This window comes from Falco peregrinus, chromosome 8 (genome assembly GCF_023634155.1).
Source record: "Falco peregrinus isolate bFalPer1 chromosome 8, bFalPer1.pri, whole genome shotgun sequence".
Taxonomy (NCBI): domain Eukaryota; kingdom Metazoa; phylum Chordata; class Aves; order Falconiformes; family Falconidae; genus Falco; species Falco peregrinus.
This window is the reverse complement of record NC_073728.1, coordinates 33,230,021-33,248,636: the sequence shown is the minus strand read 5'-3', so window position 1 is coordinate 33,248,636 and position 18,616 is coordinate 33,230,021. Positions and strand designations below refer to the sequence as shown.

General features: G+C 43.1%; 1 protein-coding gene and 2 long non-coding RNA genes across 4 annotated transcripts; 2 read left to right on the top strand and 1 right to left on the bottom strand.

Moving 5' to 3' along the window:
* The first annotated feature begins 2,142 nt into the window (after window positions 1–2,142).
* On the top strand, window positions 2,143–9,286 carry LOC114011100 (uncharacterized). Its single transcript, XR_003552853.2, has 5 exons — window positions 2,143–2,276; window positions 3,899–3,977; window positions 5,417–5,567; window positions 7,262–7,355; window positions 7,940–9,286. It is a non-coding gene; the product is annotated as an uncharacterized LOC114011100 (long non-coding RNA).
* On the bottom strand, window positions 2,503–18,376 carry LOC101923280 (glycerol-3-phosphate dehydrogenase 1-like protein). The gene is made up of 8 exons (XM_055813163.1): window positions 18,222–18,376; window positions 12,686–12,863; window positions 10,665–10,805; window positions 9,295–9,433; window positions 7,408–7,520; window positions 5,643–5,876; window positions 5,391–5,497; window positions 2,503–4,091 (listed from the first exon to the last, which is right to left on the bottom strand). The coding sequence occupies exons 1-8, from the start codon at window positions 18,260–18,262 to the stop codon at window positions 3,995–3,997; spliced, it is 1,050 nt and encodes a 349-aa protein (XP_055669138.1). The 5' UTR covers window positions 18,263–18,376; the 3' UTR covers window positions 2,503–3,994.
* Window positions 9,445–16,555, top strand: LOC114011101 (uncharacterized). Of its 2 annotated transcripts, XR_008748618.1 has the most exons (4): window positions 9,445–11,690; window positions 12,364–12,553; window positions 14,435–14,489; window positions 15,965–16,555. It is a non-coding gene; the product is annotated as an uncharacterized LOC114011101 (long non-coding RNA). The 2 variants fall into 2 exon arrangements; XR_008748617.1 differs by having other exon boundaries at window positions 9,445–12,553.
* Window positions 18,377–18,616: the final 240 nt, after the last annotated feature.

The window sequence follows — 18,616 nt, the reverse complement described above, 5'->3', positions numbered from 1 at the left end:
TTTGCACTGTCTGAACTTTCTGGTTAACTTTATAACTTAAAATTTTTTACTGGTGTTAATTTATTGTGCTCAGTATTTGATATGCTCATCTCCTCTCTTGTGTAACTGTGAAATTTGTCATATTTAATTGAATATTTTATCTTCTACACAGTTGTTTATCTTGAGGGCTTTTATTCTCTCTTCTTGAGAATTAACTGAAAGATCACTTAAAGTTGATGCTTACCTACTTCTGAATTGTATGTGCTAATTAAAGGATGAGGCTGTAGCGCATTGTACCTACAGGGAAGAATCAATCTGCCTGTCAGAGCTCTTGTGGTCAGATTCACCAGTACCTGCTGAGTAGCTGCATCAGTGAATCCAATGAAGTAAAACTATTACTTCCTTAATAATCTGAGGCTTCAGTTGTAATTTCTTCGACGTGCAGCCCTTCAGCTGGCTGTGTACTGCAGAACTGGACGTGACTTTGTGGGGTCAGGGGGGAAGGTACTTTAGCTGGCAAAATCCAACATGTTGCATCCCGTCAGTGCGTTAGCAGCTGTAGCTGTGTTGGAACTGCCAACAAATGTGTCAAGCTTAATTTGAAGTGAGAATGAATTGGTGATGGTCAAAAAGAGTATTTGAGTAAAACTGACTACCTCAGTTCTGTTTGAGTTAAGCTTCTAGCCTGCTGTGAACTTCCAATTCTTAAGATGAATTAAGTAAAAACATGTCTCAGGTTATTAAGAGCAAAATAAATACAGTAGGAACTATAAGCCATCTCTGAGTGTAGAACACAGCTTAAATTGTAGCTTAAACCAATCAGTTCCATAGCCTTAAGTGTAGTTTTCCCTATAGAAGTCAGTATTGGTATTTAAATACAGAGTTTGCAGGCAGCTACTTCAGGTGTCCTGACTATATTGTGGCAAGTCCACCCTGCTGGATCTCTTATATGTGAAACCTTTGAAATTTGAAAGCCCAAATAAGCCTTTCTGTTTTCACCAGGGTAGATGGAGCATACCTCAGGAACACGTTTTTCTAGTGTTTCAGACAACTATGAGGAGGAAGGATAGCTTGTGGCTGGAGCATGCAGCAAGTAAAATTACATTGAAAAGCAGGCAAGTCATTCCTCTTGAAGTGAGTTGAAGTCTTGGGAGACTGTCACGGCCGTGGATATAGGTTAATTACCAAAAGATAATTTTGACCCCCCATTAGTTGACTGTCAGTCCAGTGCAGGTCATTTTGCTACTTCTCAGCAGAAAGAATTAGGATGACCGATGTCGCTTAAGAGCAGATGTATCCACAGTCCCCTTACAAGGGTCAGTTGTTGTTAATCCTGTCTTGCAAATCTTTCTGCTTGAATGTATTTTGGTAGAGAGGGAGGCGTTTGTCCTTCCTTCCCCGCATTTCCTCCGAGTGACTTTCAGCCAGCTGAGCAGGTCAGGGTCTTTCCCCTGCAAGATTTAACAACCAGCTTTTGCTTGGCTGGCTGAACGCATGGGTGGCTGCTTGCATGTATAGCTCTTCAGGACTTGGGTCTATTTGTATACTAAATTACGAGATCAATACAACCACCAGACTTCCAAAGTGCAAATGTTGCCTTTTTAATGTGAAGCTTAGACCTTGGAGATAAAACACCTCTTTAAAGAGAACTGGCTGACCTTGAACTTGTGTTTCCTATTTTGGTACAGAATGTAAATATAGAACAAACTATTTTACGTAGACTTTGAGATATAAGGGCTACTTTTTGTTATTTATGGAGTAAAAATTTCCTTATCTGCTTAAAAAAAGCTATGTCATAAAGAAGAAAAAATTGTTCATCAATAAACTGTCTGTAGAAAATTGACCCTTCTTGTCCTTTTCTTTGAGAGCTGATAATTAGTAATTGCAAGAATGACAGCAATAAAGGACCACCATTACAACAGTCTTTTATTTGGTGACAATTCTGATAAATGAAACTACATCAAGTCTGCATATTGATCGCTTTGCTAAACTGTTACTTGATACACTTCGAAAGTAAAATGTTCTATGTTGTAATTAGCTGAATTAAATGACTTGCCAGAAGTTCTGCCTGCTGGTGAAATGAGGAGGTTCCTGAATTCTTTATCCCTTCCTCATGTATTTGATACTTAAAACCAATGCACTATTTTAAGTCTTTTTCCCCTTGAAGCGGAAGATCACAATTCCCTGTTTTGTGGAAAGGATTTGGCCACCTGATTCCCATTTCAGTGGAAGGAATGTTGGTGTTGCCCTGCGGAGCCCTGAGCCATTGGCTGTGACCGGACTGCAGGCTGGCGGAGGTGAGCTACCCTCGCTGCTGTCCTGCAGGCCTCGGTGATGCTGCAGCCGCTGCTGCTCGTACCCGAGCTAGCATTGCTAGCTGAGATGGAGAGTTTTACAATATAATAATACATTCATATGTATCTGTTACTGTAATAAATGTGAAAGACATAACAATATTCCTTTAAAATGCAGAGTGGATGATTTTATAATCTAGCTTCTGTGCCGCCCCCCCCCCCCCCCCCCCCCCCCCCCAAGCAATATGTCAGTGAATACATAGAGATTGAAAAAAACAACTTGCCTTCCTCTCTGCTATTTTGGAAAATAGGATAAAGCAAAGGAAAAGTAGGTTACTCTTCCTTTTTGTTTGCCTTGTCTCAAAATAGGACTCTTTCAAAAGGGTATTAATGCTTATAAAATGTGCCACTGTTCATTTCATAGATGGCTTTAACTCTGAAAAACATCAGGTATGTGAAGTCACCCAACTACAGCTATAACGTTTAAAAAGTTATGTTTGTAAAATTAATGCTATTGGTAGCAAAATAAAAAAACCTGGTATATGAACCAGTTTGTGTCTAAAATCCAGAAGTAGATGGATCTCTCATCTGGAGTATAAGATGCGTTGCTTAAGGTACAGCAAGATCAGGGCATTAGTCTGCAGTCTGGAAGGATGTGAGGAACTGCACTGGTGTCAGCCCAGGGGAGTTTCCCAGCGGAATTAAAATGCAGCCCAGTTTCAAATGCAATTTTACAGGATTTCTGTGCGTCTATAGCGGTCATTTTGATGCATGTATAAAAAGTCAAGTATCACAGAGGAGTTTTCACTGTTACCTCTTATATCCTTAAAACAGTAGCATCGCACAAGCATCTTCCTTGTTGGCTTCCAGTTTTCCCCTCTCAGCTAGTACCAATTAATGAGGATGTCTTGCTGAGAAATCTAACATAAATGTATTTGGTTATTCCAAACTTTTTTTCTGTATTTCAAGGAAATTTCATGAATTTCAAGTAAGTTTCATGAAGGTCAGACTACTACTGAGGATTCCTAGTGTCCTGAATTTGAAACAAACCAACCACCCCCAAAAACCCCTTCTTTCTCCTTCCCCCCTACACCTTAAACTGTTTTATTTATACATCTGAACATTCGCGTGTGTCTGAGTATGGGAACAATACCTATTTTTTCAGCGAGGCTTACACTGGGAAACAAAATCAAGGAAGGACCCCATGTTGCAAAACACAAAAGGTTATTTGTGTGTGAAGGGAGTTATGGAAAGCCAACATTTGCCTATGTGATTACATCTTATTGCTGTCACGTTTTTTCTACTATAATTTTTCTGTTTGGATGAGGTCTTCAATTTTTCTGTGTCTTGTGCTGTTTTGTAAGTAATATCATTAGACAAAATGTTAAGGGTGATATGAGCTAGGTTGAGCATTTGTTATGGAAACTACGAGGGAAACTGTTTTCAATCAACAAGAAAGTAATTCTAGGGAAATGTCTGCGTTACTAACTCAAATCAAATACTGTTACATTTTACATTTGTTTCCTGTTCCTTAGGTACAACATTGAAATTAAAGGCAGATTTATAGGGGTTTTTTTTCCCCTCAGAATGAGGATACTGAAATACATTCTTTGTTGCTTTTACAGCAAGTCTTGTTGCGCAACGTGTTTCTCTACTTTTGCAGTGGAGTGGACAGAAGTCCTGGGAAGATGAGAATGCAACCAGGTGAGGAGAGGGGATCTCTAAATGTGCTCTGGGTGGTTCTGTAAGCACGCGATGAAATCCTGGATCGACTGACCCTCATAGCAGATCTTGTAGATGGTTGTAAATAACGGAAACCTAAAAGAAGCGTATAGCAAGGAAAATAATCTGTAGAGTTTATACAAACGTTTATATTCCCTTTATAATCTGGGGGGGGGGGGGGGGGATCTTTCTCTCTGTTTCTGTTACATTAAAAAAAGTGAAAATGTTTTCTCTTTACAATGTAATTTTAACTTCGAGGTGCCTTTATTGGAAGGCTATGTAGGACAGTCAGGAGGAACTAAGGGCAGTTCTTGGGGGTGATGGCTGAGAAAAGCTGTTTTGGAAACAAAATTCCTATTTAGTATTTTTTATTTACAAAAGATCTTGAATTGCATATCCTCTTCTTCCTCCTGCGTGCAAAATGCATGTATTATTTGCATCCATTACTGATATCTAAAGGACTAAAAAGGATGAAAATGTCTAATTATTTTCTTTTCCTGGCTTAAAAGATTCTCTCTCTTTTACAAGCTTAGTCATTATGTGGTAAAAAATGAGTCCACTCAATGACTTGGAGCTGAGCGTGTAACTAAGTGCAATTATAGGACACTTATTACATCAAGTTTTGGTTTAAAGTTCATGCCTGTTGAGAATAGCTTTTCTTTTCTCTCTCATTTTTGAAAAATAATGCTACTCAACTCTTCTGTATCTGTTATAATACTAACAGTCGGGGGTTTTTTAGTACTCATTTAGCGGTGTTTGACCTCTCACTACTGCTGATATATGAGAGGGAATGGGATGGAGGGAAGTTTAGCTCTTCTGTTGTGTAAGCTGAGACAAAAGGTTTCAAATTATAAATAATCTTACATCGTCCCAAACAATTAGAAGTACTTTTTATCTCTGCATTATTGTGGCACGAAAGCATTGGTATCAGTGCATATTACCTAATTAATGCATATAAATTTTTTTTGATGAGGAGTATGCTCCCATATTTTATACTGACTAACCTAGTTAATGTTTGCACTGAGCAGGATTGCTGCAAGCTGTAACGGTGATACACTGAGAACAAGAAACCCCTTGACTCACAGACTGTGTTTGCAAGCTGACTCTGTATGGCCTTTAGTCTTGTTTAGGGGGACGGGGATGTCTGGGTAGCTCCTTCAGAGCATTATTTCTTTTGTTTCCTATATGTCTGTGGCTTGTTTCTTCTAATACCATTTAGCCTTCATTCCATTCTACTGACCATGGCAGTGAGGAGTCAAGCTAGGCTGAGCTCTAACGGTGGCCCAAGATGTAGAAAGCAGTTATTGCAGAAAAGAACAACATAATTAAACACAAGTTAAGGAGGTTAAGAACTCATCATACTTTGTTCTTGTTTTTTTAAATCAAAGCACTTACTTATCAAGCATATTTTTCTGTTTCAGAATCTTGTAGACTTCAGCTGAGGTCTGAGGACCTTGCAGCTTTTGTCCATTCAGCATCTCATTTTCCAGCTCCTCGATGGACTAGAAGAGAGGAGACTTGATTATTTGGATCAGAGGGGATACTGCTGTGATGCCAGCAGTTATCAAGAAGGTAAACAGCTAATAACTTTGTAAAATACAGTAGGACTTCTTCATATGTTAGTGTAAAATATTTCAAAATCCTTACCTTTCCTGTGCGAGCAAAGGCTTCTGCTACTTTTCTGTTGCGTCCCCCATAGCAGGTAGTGATTAGATCAGCGACACCACAGCTTTCCAGAAAAGTGGCTATCGATACCGGTCCCCTGCAGAACATCTTGGCAAAGGCCACCATTTCCATAAGGCCCAAGCGTATGACTGCTGCCTTTGTATTATCGCCGAAATCCAGTCCATCGCAAAAGCCAGCTCCCACTGCTACGATGTTCTGAAAATGGTTTAGTGCAAAATATAGAGGAAAAAAGGAGACAGTCGGGCAAGACGTGCAATTCATCAGCATGCACTGAGCTTTAAGAAAACCCCACAGATCTGTCTTCGCCAGAACAAGATGCAATTTCCAGTGGCCATAGGTTTATCTTATGAAGAAGGTGTTACTAGTTACTGTTGAACAAAAGTATCTGGGCTTCTAGATTTTTATACGCTGTCCACTGTTATTCCTATGGGCAAAAAATCTAAGCAGCTTGTTTAATGTAGCTGTATTGCAATCACGTAGTATCTATGCAAATGATGTTCTGGTTTTCTGCTAGTTCCGAGTTGGGACTTGCTGACCTTTCTGTTTTAACTATTTAAAATATCCCACATGGAGTCATGCCTTTCTAGGTTTTCTCTGTGTGTCTCTAATTGAGACAGGTATGGGTTCTATGTGCAGATGCTGCAGTACATCAAATTCTGGTTTTGCCTGCAAAAACAGTCAGTAAATTGCCTTTTCCCACAGTTTTAAACAAATCTTTTGGGATCCTAAACATCTTCATTATTCCTCACCATTATCCTGCACACCTTCCTTCCCAACTCCTGATTCCCAGCCCCTAAATAAGTCCCCAAATAAGTGTTCACTGTATATGAGTAATATGTCACCTAGTACTGCTGTTGAAATGTTTGCTCAAGACACGCACACGCCCAGCTGCACATTTTTCTTTTTTTTTTTTTTTTTTAGCAAAGGCAATGCCAAAGCAATGATTTCAAGAGCAGCAAAGATTTCCCACAAAGCAGAAACAACCTCTCTGCTCTGTTTCTTCCCCCAGTTCCAGTCTATGGACAAAAGCAAAATCTGGGGATATTTGGTTTTGTATGAAAACAAACTTTTTGTATGTAAGGTTAAACAGGACCAATTCTTTCCTTGCCAGTAATCCCCCCTCCTCCAAGGAAAGGTGCATTATTGAGGTACAAATAATCAAACCTATAAAAAAGTACAAAGGATCACAAGCTAGAGTCACTTTAAGCACTTTTAAAAGCAAACTCCGAATCTCACTCAAGTGCTTCCTCATTGGAAACTTGGTGGGTTTTGGTGTCGTTTCTGATCCAGCCTGGGATCTCCACATGGGCATGGCTGAATGCCACACAGGCGTGCTGCCAACACAGAGCATTGCTTCTATTGCAAACTTACTAGCAGGCTACTCAAACTAAGTTGAACTACTTGAAATAAGTTATTAGTGGGAGCTACTATATGTAGTAAGAGTCTTTGTTCTATGTGCTTACAACAGGCAGACAAGACAATACAGTGGACTAAATTATGCCCTCAGAAGATAAAAATACAATTATTTTGAAATGGTTTGCCAGCAGTTATACTTTTAAGTAAATTTCCCTTTTTTACAGGTTGGAAAACTGGCACATGAACTACACATCTTGTCTGTGCTCACTCAATCACCCAGTGGCAGGACTCAGACCCTGTGGCTTACAGAAGACTCAGGTGAGGGTAGAATTTGGCCTTAATGAAAACAATTTGTTTTGAAATCACTCACTTTTAAGGCTCCACAGATCTCCACTGTATCAGAGTCAAGCACCACGGTAATCCTGAAATTGGGGGTCTGCATTAATTCTTTAAAGATTTCCCCTTGTTTTTCATTTTTGCACCCTGTGGGAAAGGATGAAAATTAGAGTTTTTGCAGAGTTTCAGAGTACACACAGTTAACTGAAACCTGAAATGAGGTCCTAGGGACCACTTTAGGTTTTGTTGTCCCAGAAACTGGGTGTTGCTAAACAAGAGATTCATGTGACAGCAGTTGCTGCTGCTGGAAGCCAGTGTTAAATGTATACAAGTCCCAGGGTATTGACCAAGCATCCCTTAATAACACTTTAAAGGGCTTAAAACTAGACAGCCTCTAATGCAGCTTTCTGCCTGAGAAAGCTTGTATAACCACAAACGGTAATATTTACAAATCACTTTGTACAGCACAACGGTATAATTGCTGCTTTGAAAATGTAAACTGGTGTAATCGCTAAATATTATTATGGGGCGCAAATGATTAATGCCCAATTAATTCCCAGTTATAGGGAGATCCACAGATGACTAAGTTGAATGTTGGCACTGCTGGAACAGGTTTGTTACCAGTTCTACAGAAGTCATGCATCACGTTGCTACAGTGCTCGCCCTAGGTACCAAGAGCAAGGGTAGAGAGAGCCCTCGCTGGCAAAGGAGCTGGGGTCTGCTTTTGTCCGAAGAGCCCATGGCCAGCTGGGCAAAGACTTTTGACTGGAGTTTCACTTCACTTTTATACGAGGCAGCTTGGTTTCCTTCAGAGAGAGAGCACAGCAGGGAGTTTTATTACCCTGAGGCACTGCACGCTGCTAGCTGTGGGGTTTCTGCCCCATCTCATGAGAACCTTCGGGTCTGCTTCTTGTTCTTCGCAATAATTGATGTTGCGTGCTACCTGGTCTCCTTGAGGTGGCCGTTTCTGGGCTCTGTGGCTTTCCATGAGGACACAAACAAGGGGCAAAGCTCTTCACACAGTCATCTTCACAGCATGGCTTCAGACTGGGCCAGCAGAAGTTAAATTCCCCCCAAGAAAATGAATATTGCTCAACTCTCCTTATCATATCCAGTCCTATCTGTACCTAGCTGCTCTGCCAGAAACAAATGCCCAGCTGGTACAGTTTTCACTATTACTGTAACATTTGCAGGACAAAGGAACAGTATTGCAGCAACAATTTTGGGTTTGTTTTTTTTTTGAGGGGGGTGGTGTTGGGTGTTTTTTGGGTTTTTTTGCCTTCCCTAGCTATGGAAGGATCTAACTTTAATTTTGACTAACTTCAAAAATCAATGGGTTTTAAAAACTACTGGATGAACTTTCCAAATCAGGTCAAACCCAGTTCTGGGAGGATCTGAAGCTATGCCTTGGCAAGCAGCCTGAATGCAAGGGAGGAACAGAATGTTACTGGGTTTGGTTGTTTTTTTTTTTTTTGTTTTGGTCTTTTGGGTTTTTTTCAAGCAAAGATATTTGAAGATGGAGAAATACACCTCAGAAAGTGTGAGTGCATACCAGCTTCTCATTACACTTTTCTATCTAGACTGCATAGTGTGTCAACTGCCAGTGTGTTCAGCGTTGAGCTGTACAGGCATAAAAGCTGGCTCTTGCCAGCTCCTACAGAAACAGGATTAAGGTGTGATTTTTTAATGGATTAAATTAGCTCTCAGCACTGAAACCTGCTGTCAATTTGGATCCGATCCTGCCAGCACCAAGCTCCCTGGAAATAATGCTGCCTCCCTGAACAAGCTCAGTGGGCACTGCACCACTCGGGAACCGACTGGGACCTGTTGCACCCCCCTGCTCCCTTCAGAGAGGTTATCCTGTTGCCCAGCCACGGGTGACATTAAACCCCAGCTAGCAGCTCTAATTTGCAATAGTTACCAATGGTGGTTTCACAGAACTTCTCATCAGCCACTTCTTTGGCTATGTTGGCCCCCATAAGCACACTGATTTCTATTTTCAGTTTCTCCCGGATGAGGTCAGATATGAGCTTCAGGCCATCGGGACCCTCATCGATCCCCTGAAGAAAAGACAATAGTCAAAGCCAAGTTATTAGAGTAGGAAAATGACAGCAGTAGAGCACCGGTAAAGCAGGTGGTGTCCTATTGCCTGCAGCTCCCTGGTATTAATTGGAAGGATCTGGGTCTTGTATTAATAGCTAATGTTAGTGAATATAAATGCTATGGGGTTGTACTTCAGTAACTGCAAATTCAAGGCGAGTTCAGGGAGAAGGTAGCAACAGTTGAGGTAACCCTGCAAGAGGCCTCACACCCACTGCTGCTGTCCTGAGGTTTTCTTTGATGCTGTATTTTTCCTGTGTGTTAAATTCCTGCGGTACAGGACCAGACTTTTAAATTAAGCCTAAAAGCAGTGGCTTTTTTGCAAGATCTAAGTATTAAACTGAGTGCTTCATTGGTATTAAGAAGTATACTGAATTGTCTTTGAGGTTTTTTTAAGCTAAAGAAAGAAGTAAATTTTCAGGTATTTCCTTCTTCTCCCACCCTCCTCTCCTCTGTGTACTGCTGCTTGTGAGATAAATTGTATAAGGGAAAGGGGGCGGGGAAGGGAAGAGCTGGTATTGCAGTCTAAGAACTCAAATTACATTTCTTTACTACAATTTTAAATTGAGTATTTCCTGTAATGCAATTGAAAGAAGAAGCAGTAGACTATATTCTTGTGCTTTGCCTCTGGCTTTTAGTTTGAGATTCTCTTAATTCATTTTAAGATTATGATAATCTGGTACCTCTAAGATGAAAAAGAGATTCCTCAGTTCATGCCACATTGAAATTGCTTCAGTTCTGCAAAATGATTAGTGTTATTGTGCCATTTTAATTGCCAAGAACGGGTTTTGTGTGTACTTGGAAGAGGGACTTCCAAGACCCATTCTTCTTTACAGTTAAGAGTTAATTGAGGTTGTAGTCTGGTGAGTATTTTTTCTGGCAGCAGCACCGGTCTATGCAGCCCTCCCTCTGCCCATTTTCACCTCCAAGCTGGTCCAAGCAGGAACTGATCCAGGCTAAAGATGGCTGGCAAAGACATACTCCAGCTGGGTTGCCCCATCTTTCGGTGGCCACGTGAGCAGCAGAAGGACTGGCAGAGGCTGGGTAAGTTTTTAACTCTTGCACAAAGAAATGCCCATGTTTATCCAGAGCGTATGGCTGAGGGCTGGAGCTCCTACCCTTAAACTGAAGCTATTTATTTACTCCGTACAGACTGAGTCTGTATGGAGTCCTGTGGAAATGACAACTTACCTTGATCAGGGAAATCCCAAATGTCCCGGGTTTTATCTGGCCTGCAATCTGCTCACAGATTCGTCCAATGAATTGATGTGGCAGAACAAACACTAGAACATCTGCCCCATTTGTTGCTTCAGCCACGTCTGGTACAGCCACCTGGGATAAGAGTGACAACCAAAATGAGCCCCAGGTAGGAATCCTCACACCTTGCAAGATACCAGCATGGTGAAGCCATAGCAGACTTGTTGCAAATGGCCTTAATTTTAACTGGTGCTGTGGTGTAGCTGCTAGTTCTTCAGGCAAGCAGCTACAGATTTCTTCTGAAATGTCCAAAGCAGCCTGTTTTAGGTATGGATTCCTAACAATTTTTTTCATCATTTATCCCAGCCCTATGTGGATAACCTGGGGAAGATGATATACTTCCTAAACTTGCAGCATCCTGGGAAGCCCCTTTGCTGGTTCAGCTTCTTAAGGTGGTTCCTGAAGATACTGAGCAACCCCATACAGTTCTGGAATGAGTGGTAGCACTGGGGAGCACAGGAGCAAACCAGGGTGGTGAGACAGCATCTTCTGGCAGTCTTTAGTTTCCATAGGTCACTAGCAGAGAATTCCTCAGGAATCAACTATATCAAAAGGCAGAGATATCATCATCTTTGGGGGGTATGTGTCTTTGTTTTAAATATATAGTAACTTGACCAATAGTTACAAAAACTATAAAACATGCTTAATAAGTAGCAAGCTGTATCTTCCTCCAAATGCTAACATTACTCAGAACAATTCAAGCCATGCTACAGAGGCAATGGCAGGTGAATTTGAGCCTGCTATCACCAGCAGTTTACAATCGGAGAAAATACCGCCCTTGAATGCAGCCTTGGAGCATACAGCCTTTGAGCAAGCGGGATTCCCAGCGGGAGAACCAGAAGTGCTGCCAGCAAGGCTGCTTCTCCAGGAAAACAGCAAAGCAGCAGAGGCTGGCAGTGCTGTACAGACAGTGCTCCTGTCTCTCCAAAATCCTGCAGAGCAATGCAAGGGAAAAATTAGGTAGGTGTTTTTTTTCTTGTCAGTTGGAGATGAAGGTGTGGGGGTCCCCCCAAGCTTTACCGCAACCAGACGATTTCTGCTGGTAAAGCCTCAGACTTTGCTATAGACAAGATGAGGCTGATCTCAGGTGATGATGCCAAGCCTGTTGATCTGCTAGAGGGTTGTAAAAATAACAGTGACAAGTCAGTTGTAACCCAGGAGAACTGTGGGCCAAGTTCAAACCACAGAGTGCAAATATACAATCGCAGCACTACATAAAACCATTCTCCAAGCAAGGAGACCCACCACATGCAGCACCTTAACTGCCTTTTACAACTGAAGCTGTTCTGGAGTTGCGGTGCTACTTTCTTTGACTCACAAAACAGTGGCATTTGCCAAAACCTTTAACAGCCAAAACCCCTCACCTTGCTTGCTTCAGTAGCAGTAAATTAGGCAAGATGGTTAATTTAAGTCGAGGGGCATAACTTGGTATTTTAAATGTTCATGAAAATTAAATACCTTATATTTTTGTGGAATTTACAGCACTATTAATTACAGCAGTATGTTGCTATCCTGAAATCACCCTTGAGTCAACAGCTCCTTATTCATCTCCTTGTAAACCGCAGCTGTTAGCTGTGCTGTTGATTTCTTTTTTTAGAAGAAGTGAGAGCAGTAGCTTTCCCTTTTTTTCCAGAAGATGCTGTGGGTTTGACGTATCTCCGTTCTGAGTAGACAGATCTCTGCCTGCCCTTTCTAGAGTTATGCTGCTTTCCTGCTGGAGAGAAGGACGGTGCATTACCAGCACCCAGCACAGTCAGCTGGGTGTTTGAAGTTGCGTGTGACATACTAGACAAGCAGAAGTCACAGAAGTGAACTATATTCCAGTGAGTTATATGTCTATATTGGAGTAAGTTAGGTGGAAAACAAGAATAAAGCAGTGAATTCCTAGTTTTAGCTTTGCCAGACGTTGCCTCCCTTATAAAAAACATTTCAGTGTTTCCCCCCTGCCAACTTACCACATTTTTGGGTATCTTGTATCCACGTAGGTATTTAACATTTTCATGTTCCTGGTTGATTATTTCTGAGAGTTTTCTTCCATTGATGATCTCTTCAAATACCCACATCTTGACAGTAGGATCGAATCTGTTGGACTTCTGGACATTTTTGCCGATGATTCTTGCTATGGCTGATCCCCTTTAAAGAGAAAAAAATTGAAATAACTAATAGGGAACAAAGAGTTTTATTGTGACTGGGAACACAAATTACTTTAAACACAGTAACTCATGAAAGGCCTGTGTTCTCAAGCTGTTCAGATGCTTGCTATACTTATCAAAAAGCTTTATCCACTACCCTCCATCAAACCCCCCTCAGTTTAAAAACACAGCAGAATCAGAGAAAACATAATTGTAACAAGGGTTCTAAAGTCCTACAGAGTGGGAATGTGATTTATCATCGACAGTACTAAAAATACAGTATCTGGGATTAAAATCTGTCTTTCTCCTCGGGTAATTCTTTTATTCTGAAGACCAACAAAGGTAAAATAATGTAAAGCAGTGCTGAATAATCTTGCTGTGACAGTCTTCATGCATCTCATCTAAAACAGATGCATCCCTCTTTCCTACCAATAACCAAACAGTTGCAATAAGGATTTTATGTAAGAGCTAAATCCTCAGAAATTGTTCCTTTCTTAAGAAAAAAACAAAATGCCAAACCAAACTTCAACCTGATGGTTTCTCTACATTTATTGTTCTAATTAGTACTGTAACAGGATCCGTAGTAGCTGCAGCCTGAGGATATTTTAACCATCCAGTTTACTTTTCTTCAGTCATACTGAGCATTTTTTGATCTCAGTTCAGACAATTTTATTTCCCCATTGCCACTGCAGCTTTGCAAACATTCACTTGTTTTCTTGGCAAGAGAGAATTAAAAATCCAGCAGAAAATATTGGCATTGTTGGTTAATGCTCTTTAAATTATAAGAGGAGGAGTAGTGATTATTTTTACTCCTCTCTTCCCTCTTTCCCTGTTAATGCTACTTTAATCTTTCAAGTACTGGCCATTTTACTATCACAACTGAAAGAGCAGCTCCAGTCCTCTTGTCCTCTGACCCGCTTGTGAGGAGCATGAACAAGATTTAGCTGTGCTGTTTTCTGGAACTGATAAAGTTCCCAAGTATATCCGAGACGAAGTCCGGGCAGGTCTCTGCTGTCACTGGCTCAAAGGGAAACCATGTTGTAACTGACTGTCCTTGGCTTAACCATATTTTTGATGTAACAGGTTTGAACAAGGCTGAATTGCTCAATAAGTAATAAAAGAATAAGGGCTTTACCTTAATCCTTAAAGATAAAGAAATCCTACTGAGATCAGGTTTCACTTTGCCCAGTGTTGACTGTATGCTATATCCTAAGCTGCCATAATGCTTTTTTGGCTTTTGGGGATATTTTGTTTGGTTGGTTGCTGTGTGTGTTTGTTTATTTTTTTTTTTGGGGGGGGGGGAAAGATTAGTTGTTTGTTTTGGGGTGGGTTTTTTTTTTGTTGTTTGGGTTTTTTTAGTGGTGGTTGTTTTTTGGGGGTTTTGTTGGTTTTTTTTTAAAGGATGATTGGGTTTGGCCCATTAAAATATTTAGGGAAATGTTTTAAGGGTGAACCTTTACTGTAAGAGTTCTGCCTTTTTGAAGGAAAGCATGCAGTCATATTGTACGTTTATATTGTCATATTGTTTATAAAATTACTTATATTCTGGTTTTCTTTCCCTGCTATCAACAGAGAGCACAATCAAGGCTTGAGCTGAGGATGAATTCTGGTTCTGCATGAGATGTATGTATTAATAAGAAAAGGGGGTTTTGGGTTGGGTTTTTTTTCAGATAAACTTGAGGTCTAGATTCATTGTCCTGGTTGTGCTGGAGTCTCCACAACCTGGACAACAAACTTAGACCTTAAGCCAATCCATAAAAATAACTTTTCAAGTTATGTACCAAGTTCATACGACTTTCTGTTGAAAGATGCAGACTCCAGCTCTAACTTCTGAAATCCTGATTAGAACTTGCAACTCTCAGTAGATTAATCTGATCTTGTAGCAGAACTGTTATTACCATAGCACTTGGACACTGTCACCCAAGTATTTTCCTGTTGATAAGATATCGGTGAAGGTATCTCAGGCATAAAGGTGGCTCCATAAATGATAGTATTTTCCTTTGGTTTCTATTTAGATGAAGATTCGGGGGAGAAACGGTTTTAAAAGGCATTGAGTAGTCAGGGAAAATACCTCGCCACAAACCCATTAAACAGTTCAAAGCCTGATGCTTTGTTTTACTTGGTCCATTTAAAATTCAGCCACCGCTTATCAGCCTGGGGAAGAACAATTGCTTTGTCTGTGAGGACAGTGTTTGGTAGACTATGCAGGCTTGGCAGAAGGTGGCTGCTCCTTCAAACAAAACCAAGGATGCTCATATATGAAGACCTTGCCATGGTTTTATTTTCTCTAAAACTCAGTTTAGAGAAGATTAATAGAAGGCAGAGAACTCCACTTCCATAATTTTAAAAAGCGAAAACTGCCAGTCAGGGTTTTTTCCCCCCAATTATGTTAATTCCTGTTGGAAGTGATTTAAATATTGCTAAGAAAAAGAAAGCTTTTATCTGGAGGCTTCCTATCAGTATAATGAGAAAGCTTTGATGTGGAATATCTCAAATAAGACCCATTATTTCCACATGTGATTATGAAAGTGTTTGTGGCATACATCAGATCTGGTGAAAAATAGAGCTTAGGGGACCCCGTGAAGCAGCTAGTTCCTTCCCTATACAAAGGACAGTCAAATATATTTATGCTGTTCCTAATAGTTTTTCCAGGGCGGTCTTAAAGACCTCAGCAGTTGCCATCCCAGCCAGCCCATCCCAGGACTTTGTTATTCTTAGTATTAGAAAGATCATCGTCATGTTTAACCTAAGTCTTTCTTATTGTGGTTTAAGCCCATTTCTGTTCTAGAAGGGTGGAATATTGGTTTTCTCCTTTAGATGCTTGAAGATGATTATGTTTTCCTCCAGTGTCTGTCTTAGTCAATTTTTTTAAATTATAGTATTGCTCAGGTTGGGACAGTGAGGGATCTCCAAAGTGGGAACAACAGTGCAGTCATATGGGTTACTCAGGACTTTATTCAGTCAAGTCTTGAAAACTCTCTAAGGACCACCTCCTCTCTGGGCAACCTGTCCCAATGCTTTATTATTCCATATATTCTATTCTATTATTGTATATATAGGTGGGGTTTTTTTCTCTTCTCTCTTTATATAGAGAGTCAGAAGTCAGAAGCTCTCCTGGTTCAATTTATGTCCATTGGCTCTTGTTTTCCTTCTGTGTACCTCTGTAAAAAGCCTGGCCATCTGTTCATGTGGGAGACAGGAACCCTAGTTCAAGCTGGATCTTTGCTGGGGACTCCACAGTCCAAATGAATCTTAGAAGACTGGGAGAGCTTGTGGGTTCTGAAGGGCCAGGAAGTGAATTAAGCCTCTGTTTTTAAAAACAGGTAACTGAACCGTGATCAGCGTAAACACAAACCCTCCTGCACCTGGCTGGCAACCGCAAAATGCAGTGCAGCGCTTATTTCACTTAACCACATCGCTCCTGAATCTCCTGGCAGCGTTGAGTTAGTAAGTCCCTGTGACCTGCTGAACTTCTGCAGCTGGCATCAGATATTGCAACATGCTGCGTCATGTGTCAACCACGTTTCCGAGCTGCAGGAAACACTCAAAAGCAGCAATCTGAACTGTCACCCAAATATCCAGGAGGAACATAAGAAAAAATGTTTGCCAAAGATAAATATTGCATTTCTATGTTGTGCTACGACAACCTGTTTTGCTACAGCAGCTATGAATAGATATGATTTAAATATCAGAGCACAATGCTTATCTCCTCCCCAAGGATTTTACAGTCTATGTGTATAGTAGGAAGCAAGAGCTGGGCCCAGACAGACAGGCACTATGAGTAAGCAGGTAGTATTGAATGAGCTGGGGTCTCTGTCTCTGTGGTATAACCCTTTCCAGGTTTGTCGGTACAAGTGAAAAAAGAACTTTGAGTACAGATCTGAAGACAGACAACTACGTGGCTTTGGAGGATGTGTTATGGCAAGGAGACAGCCTGGGAAAGGCAGGAGGTTCTTGCCTCAGAACACAGCCGAAGAACGATGAAGGCTGTCGCTGAGGGCTGACCAAGTTAAAAGCATGTGTGGCCATGGCTGCTGAGGGGCTTGGAAGCGACAGCAAGCTGCCCGCGCAGGCTTGGCTGCCTGTGGTTAAGGTGCGGGAGAAGAGGGCAGCAGGGGAAGGATGCAAATGCTGCAATGACATGGTCAAAAGTGGCAGTTGGGGAAATGCTGGTGCAGAACTGATGGGGCAGGACTCTGTCCATCAGCGCCAGAGACAGCCAGGTGCGTGATGATGAGTTCCCGAAGAACAGCTGTGCAGTTACCTGTGAAAGGTGGTATCTGGGAGGTGTCATGCACAAAGAGTCTGTGATCCGGAAAGAGCATGCATGTGGGGGCTCGGAAAACACTGGACTGGTTTTGCAAGGCAGGAAGGCAAAGAGCCATGCTTTAACTGTGCTATGTTCTCAGCAGCTCACAAGTAACCACTCCCTCATCTATTGATTTTATTTTTTTGGCATTTGCTTCCACTTTGCTATCAGATATTTCAAAAATCTTAAGGAACTTGCTTTCCTTGTACAAAAACAGTCCACAAAGCTACCTGAAGGCTGGGTTTGCGGATCTCAAGCACGTGCATGGTGCATGTTGGTCTATTTGTTTGTGCTCAGCTTACGTAAACCGTAAGAAAACTAAGATGCAAATTGCAGTGGGATCGGGTTTACTGACTTCAGTGGGGTCTGTCAGACCCAAGGAGCTCTGGAGAGCCTTGCTTTTGTCCAGGCTAGGAAGGACTGAGCAGTAGCAAACATAGCCTTATGAATGGGGCTAAACGGGGGAGCCGAGGGCAGCGCTAGTACACGGCAGTGTCTGCGCCAAGATGCGAAGCGCTGTGCCGAGGAGGAGGGAGGTTGAAGGGTGCTGCTCAGCTCTGGCTGCGAATGCAGCCTGTACCCCCGTTCCTTCCAAAGAATGCGAACAGCATCACCGCTCGCCGCGCACTGAAGGCTGGAACCGGGGCCCTGCCGCGGGCACACCCGGCCGCGGCGGGGTCCCTCTGCCTGTCCCCGGGCTGCCCCGGCTTCCCCCGCCTCGGCGCGGCAGGAGGCTCCGGCCCGTCCCCGGCGCTCGGGCCGGGGCACCCGCGGGGGCGGCGGTCCCTGCCCCGCAGCCCGCCGGGCGGAGGCCGGGCACGGTGGCGCCGCGGCCGCGGTTCCAGGACCACGGAGCTCCGCCGCCCTCGGCGCCCCCCGCCCCGCACCTGTTGCGAAGCCCCCGGCGGCGGCGGGGCACCTCTGGTGTGCCGCCCCGGGGGGGGGGGGGGCGGGGGGAGAAAACGAGGAAGGAACGGGAAAAGGGGAGAAAAAAAGGAGGAGTGGGAAAGGGGGGGGACGGGGGATGCCCCCCCGCGCTGCGGCACTCACCAGTTCCCCGAGCCGACGATGCAGACGCGGAGCGGCGACATGCTGCGGGCTGCCCCCCGCCCGGCGCTGCTGCCCGCGGCTCGGCCCGGCCCGGCCCGGCTGCCAGCACCGCCCCCACCGGCCCGGCCCCCGGCGCCTGCGGAGGGACGGGCGTCAGCGGGCGGTGGCACCGGGGGCAGTGCCGGTACCCCCCCCACACACACACCCCGGGGGCAGTGCCGGTACCCCCCCACACACACCCCCCGGGGGCAGTGCCGGTACGCACACACACACACCGGGGGCAGTGCCGGTACCCATACACACAGCCCGGGGCAGTGCCGGTACCACCCCCGCGGCCACGGGGGCTCTTCTGCCTGGGCCGGTGCCGGGCCCCCAGGTGCTGCCCGGCGCCGCGG

What these genes read in the sequence shown, in the direction of transcription:
- LOC101923280 (XM_055813163.1), bottom strand. Translation starts at nt 18,262, where the DNA reads ATGTCGCCGCTCCGCGTCTGCATCGTCGGCTCGGGGAACTG. An exon ending in ACAAGATACCCAAAAATGTG is followed by an intron (nt 10,806 to 12,685) that starts GTAAGTTGGCAG and finishes CTCTTATCCCAG; the next exon opens with GTGGCTGTACCAGACGTGGC. An exon ending in CCTTTGCTCGCACAGGAAAG is followed by an intron (nt 5,498 to 5,642) that starts GTAAGGATTTTG and finishes CCTCTCTTCTAG; the next exon opens with TCCATCGAGGAGCTGGAAAA.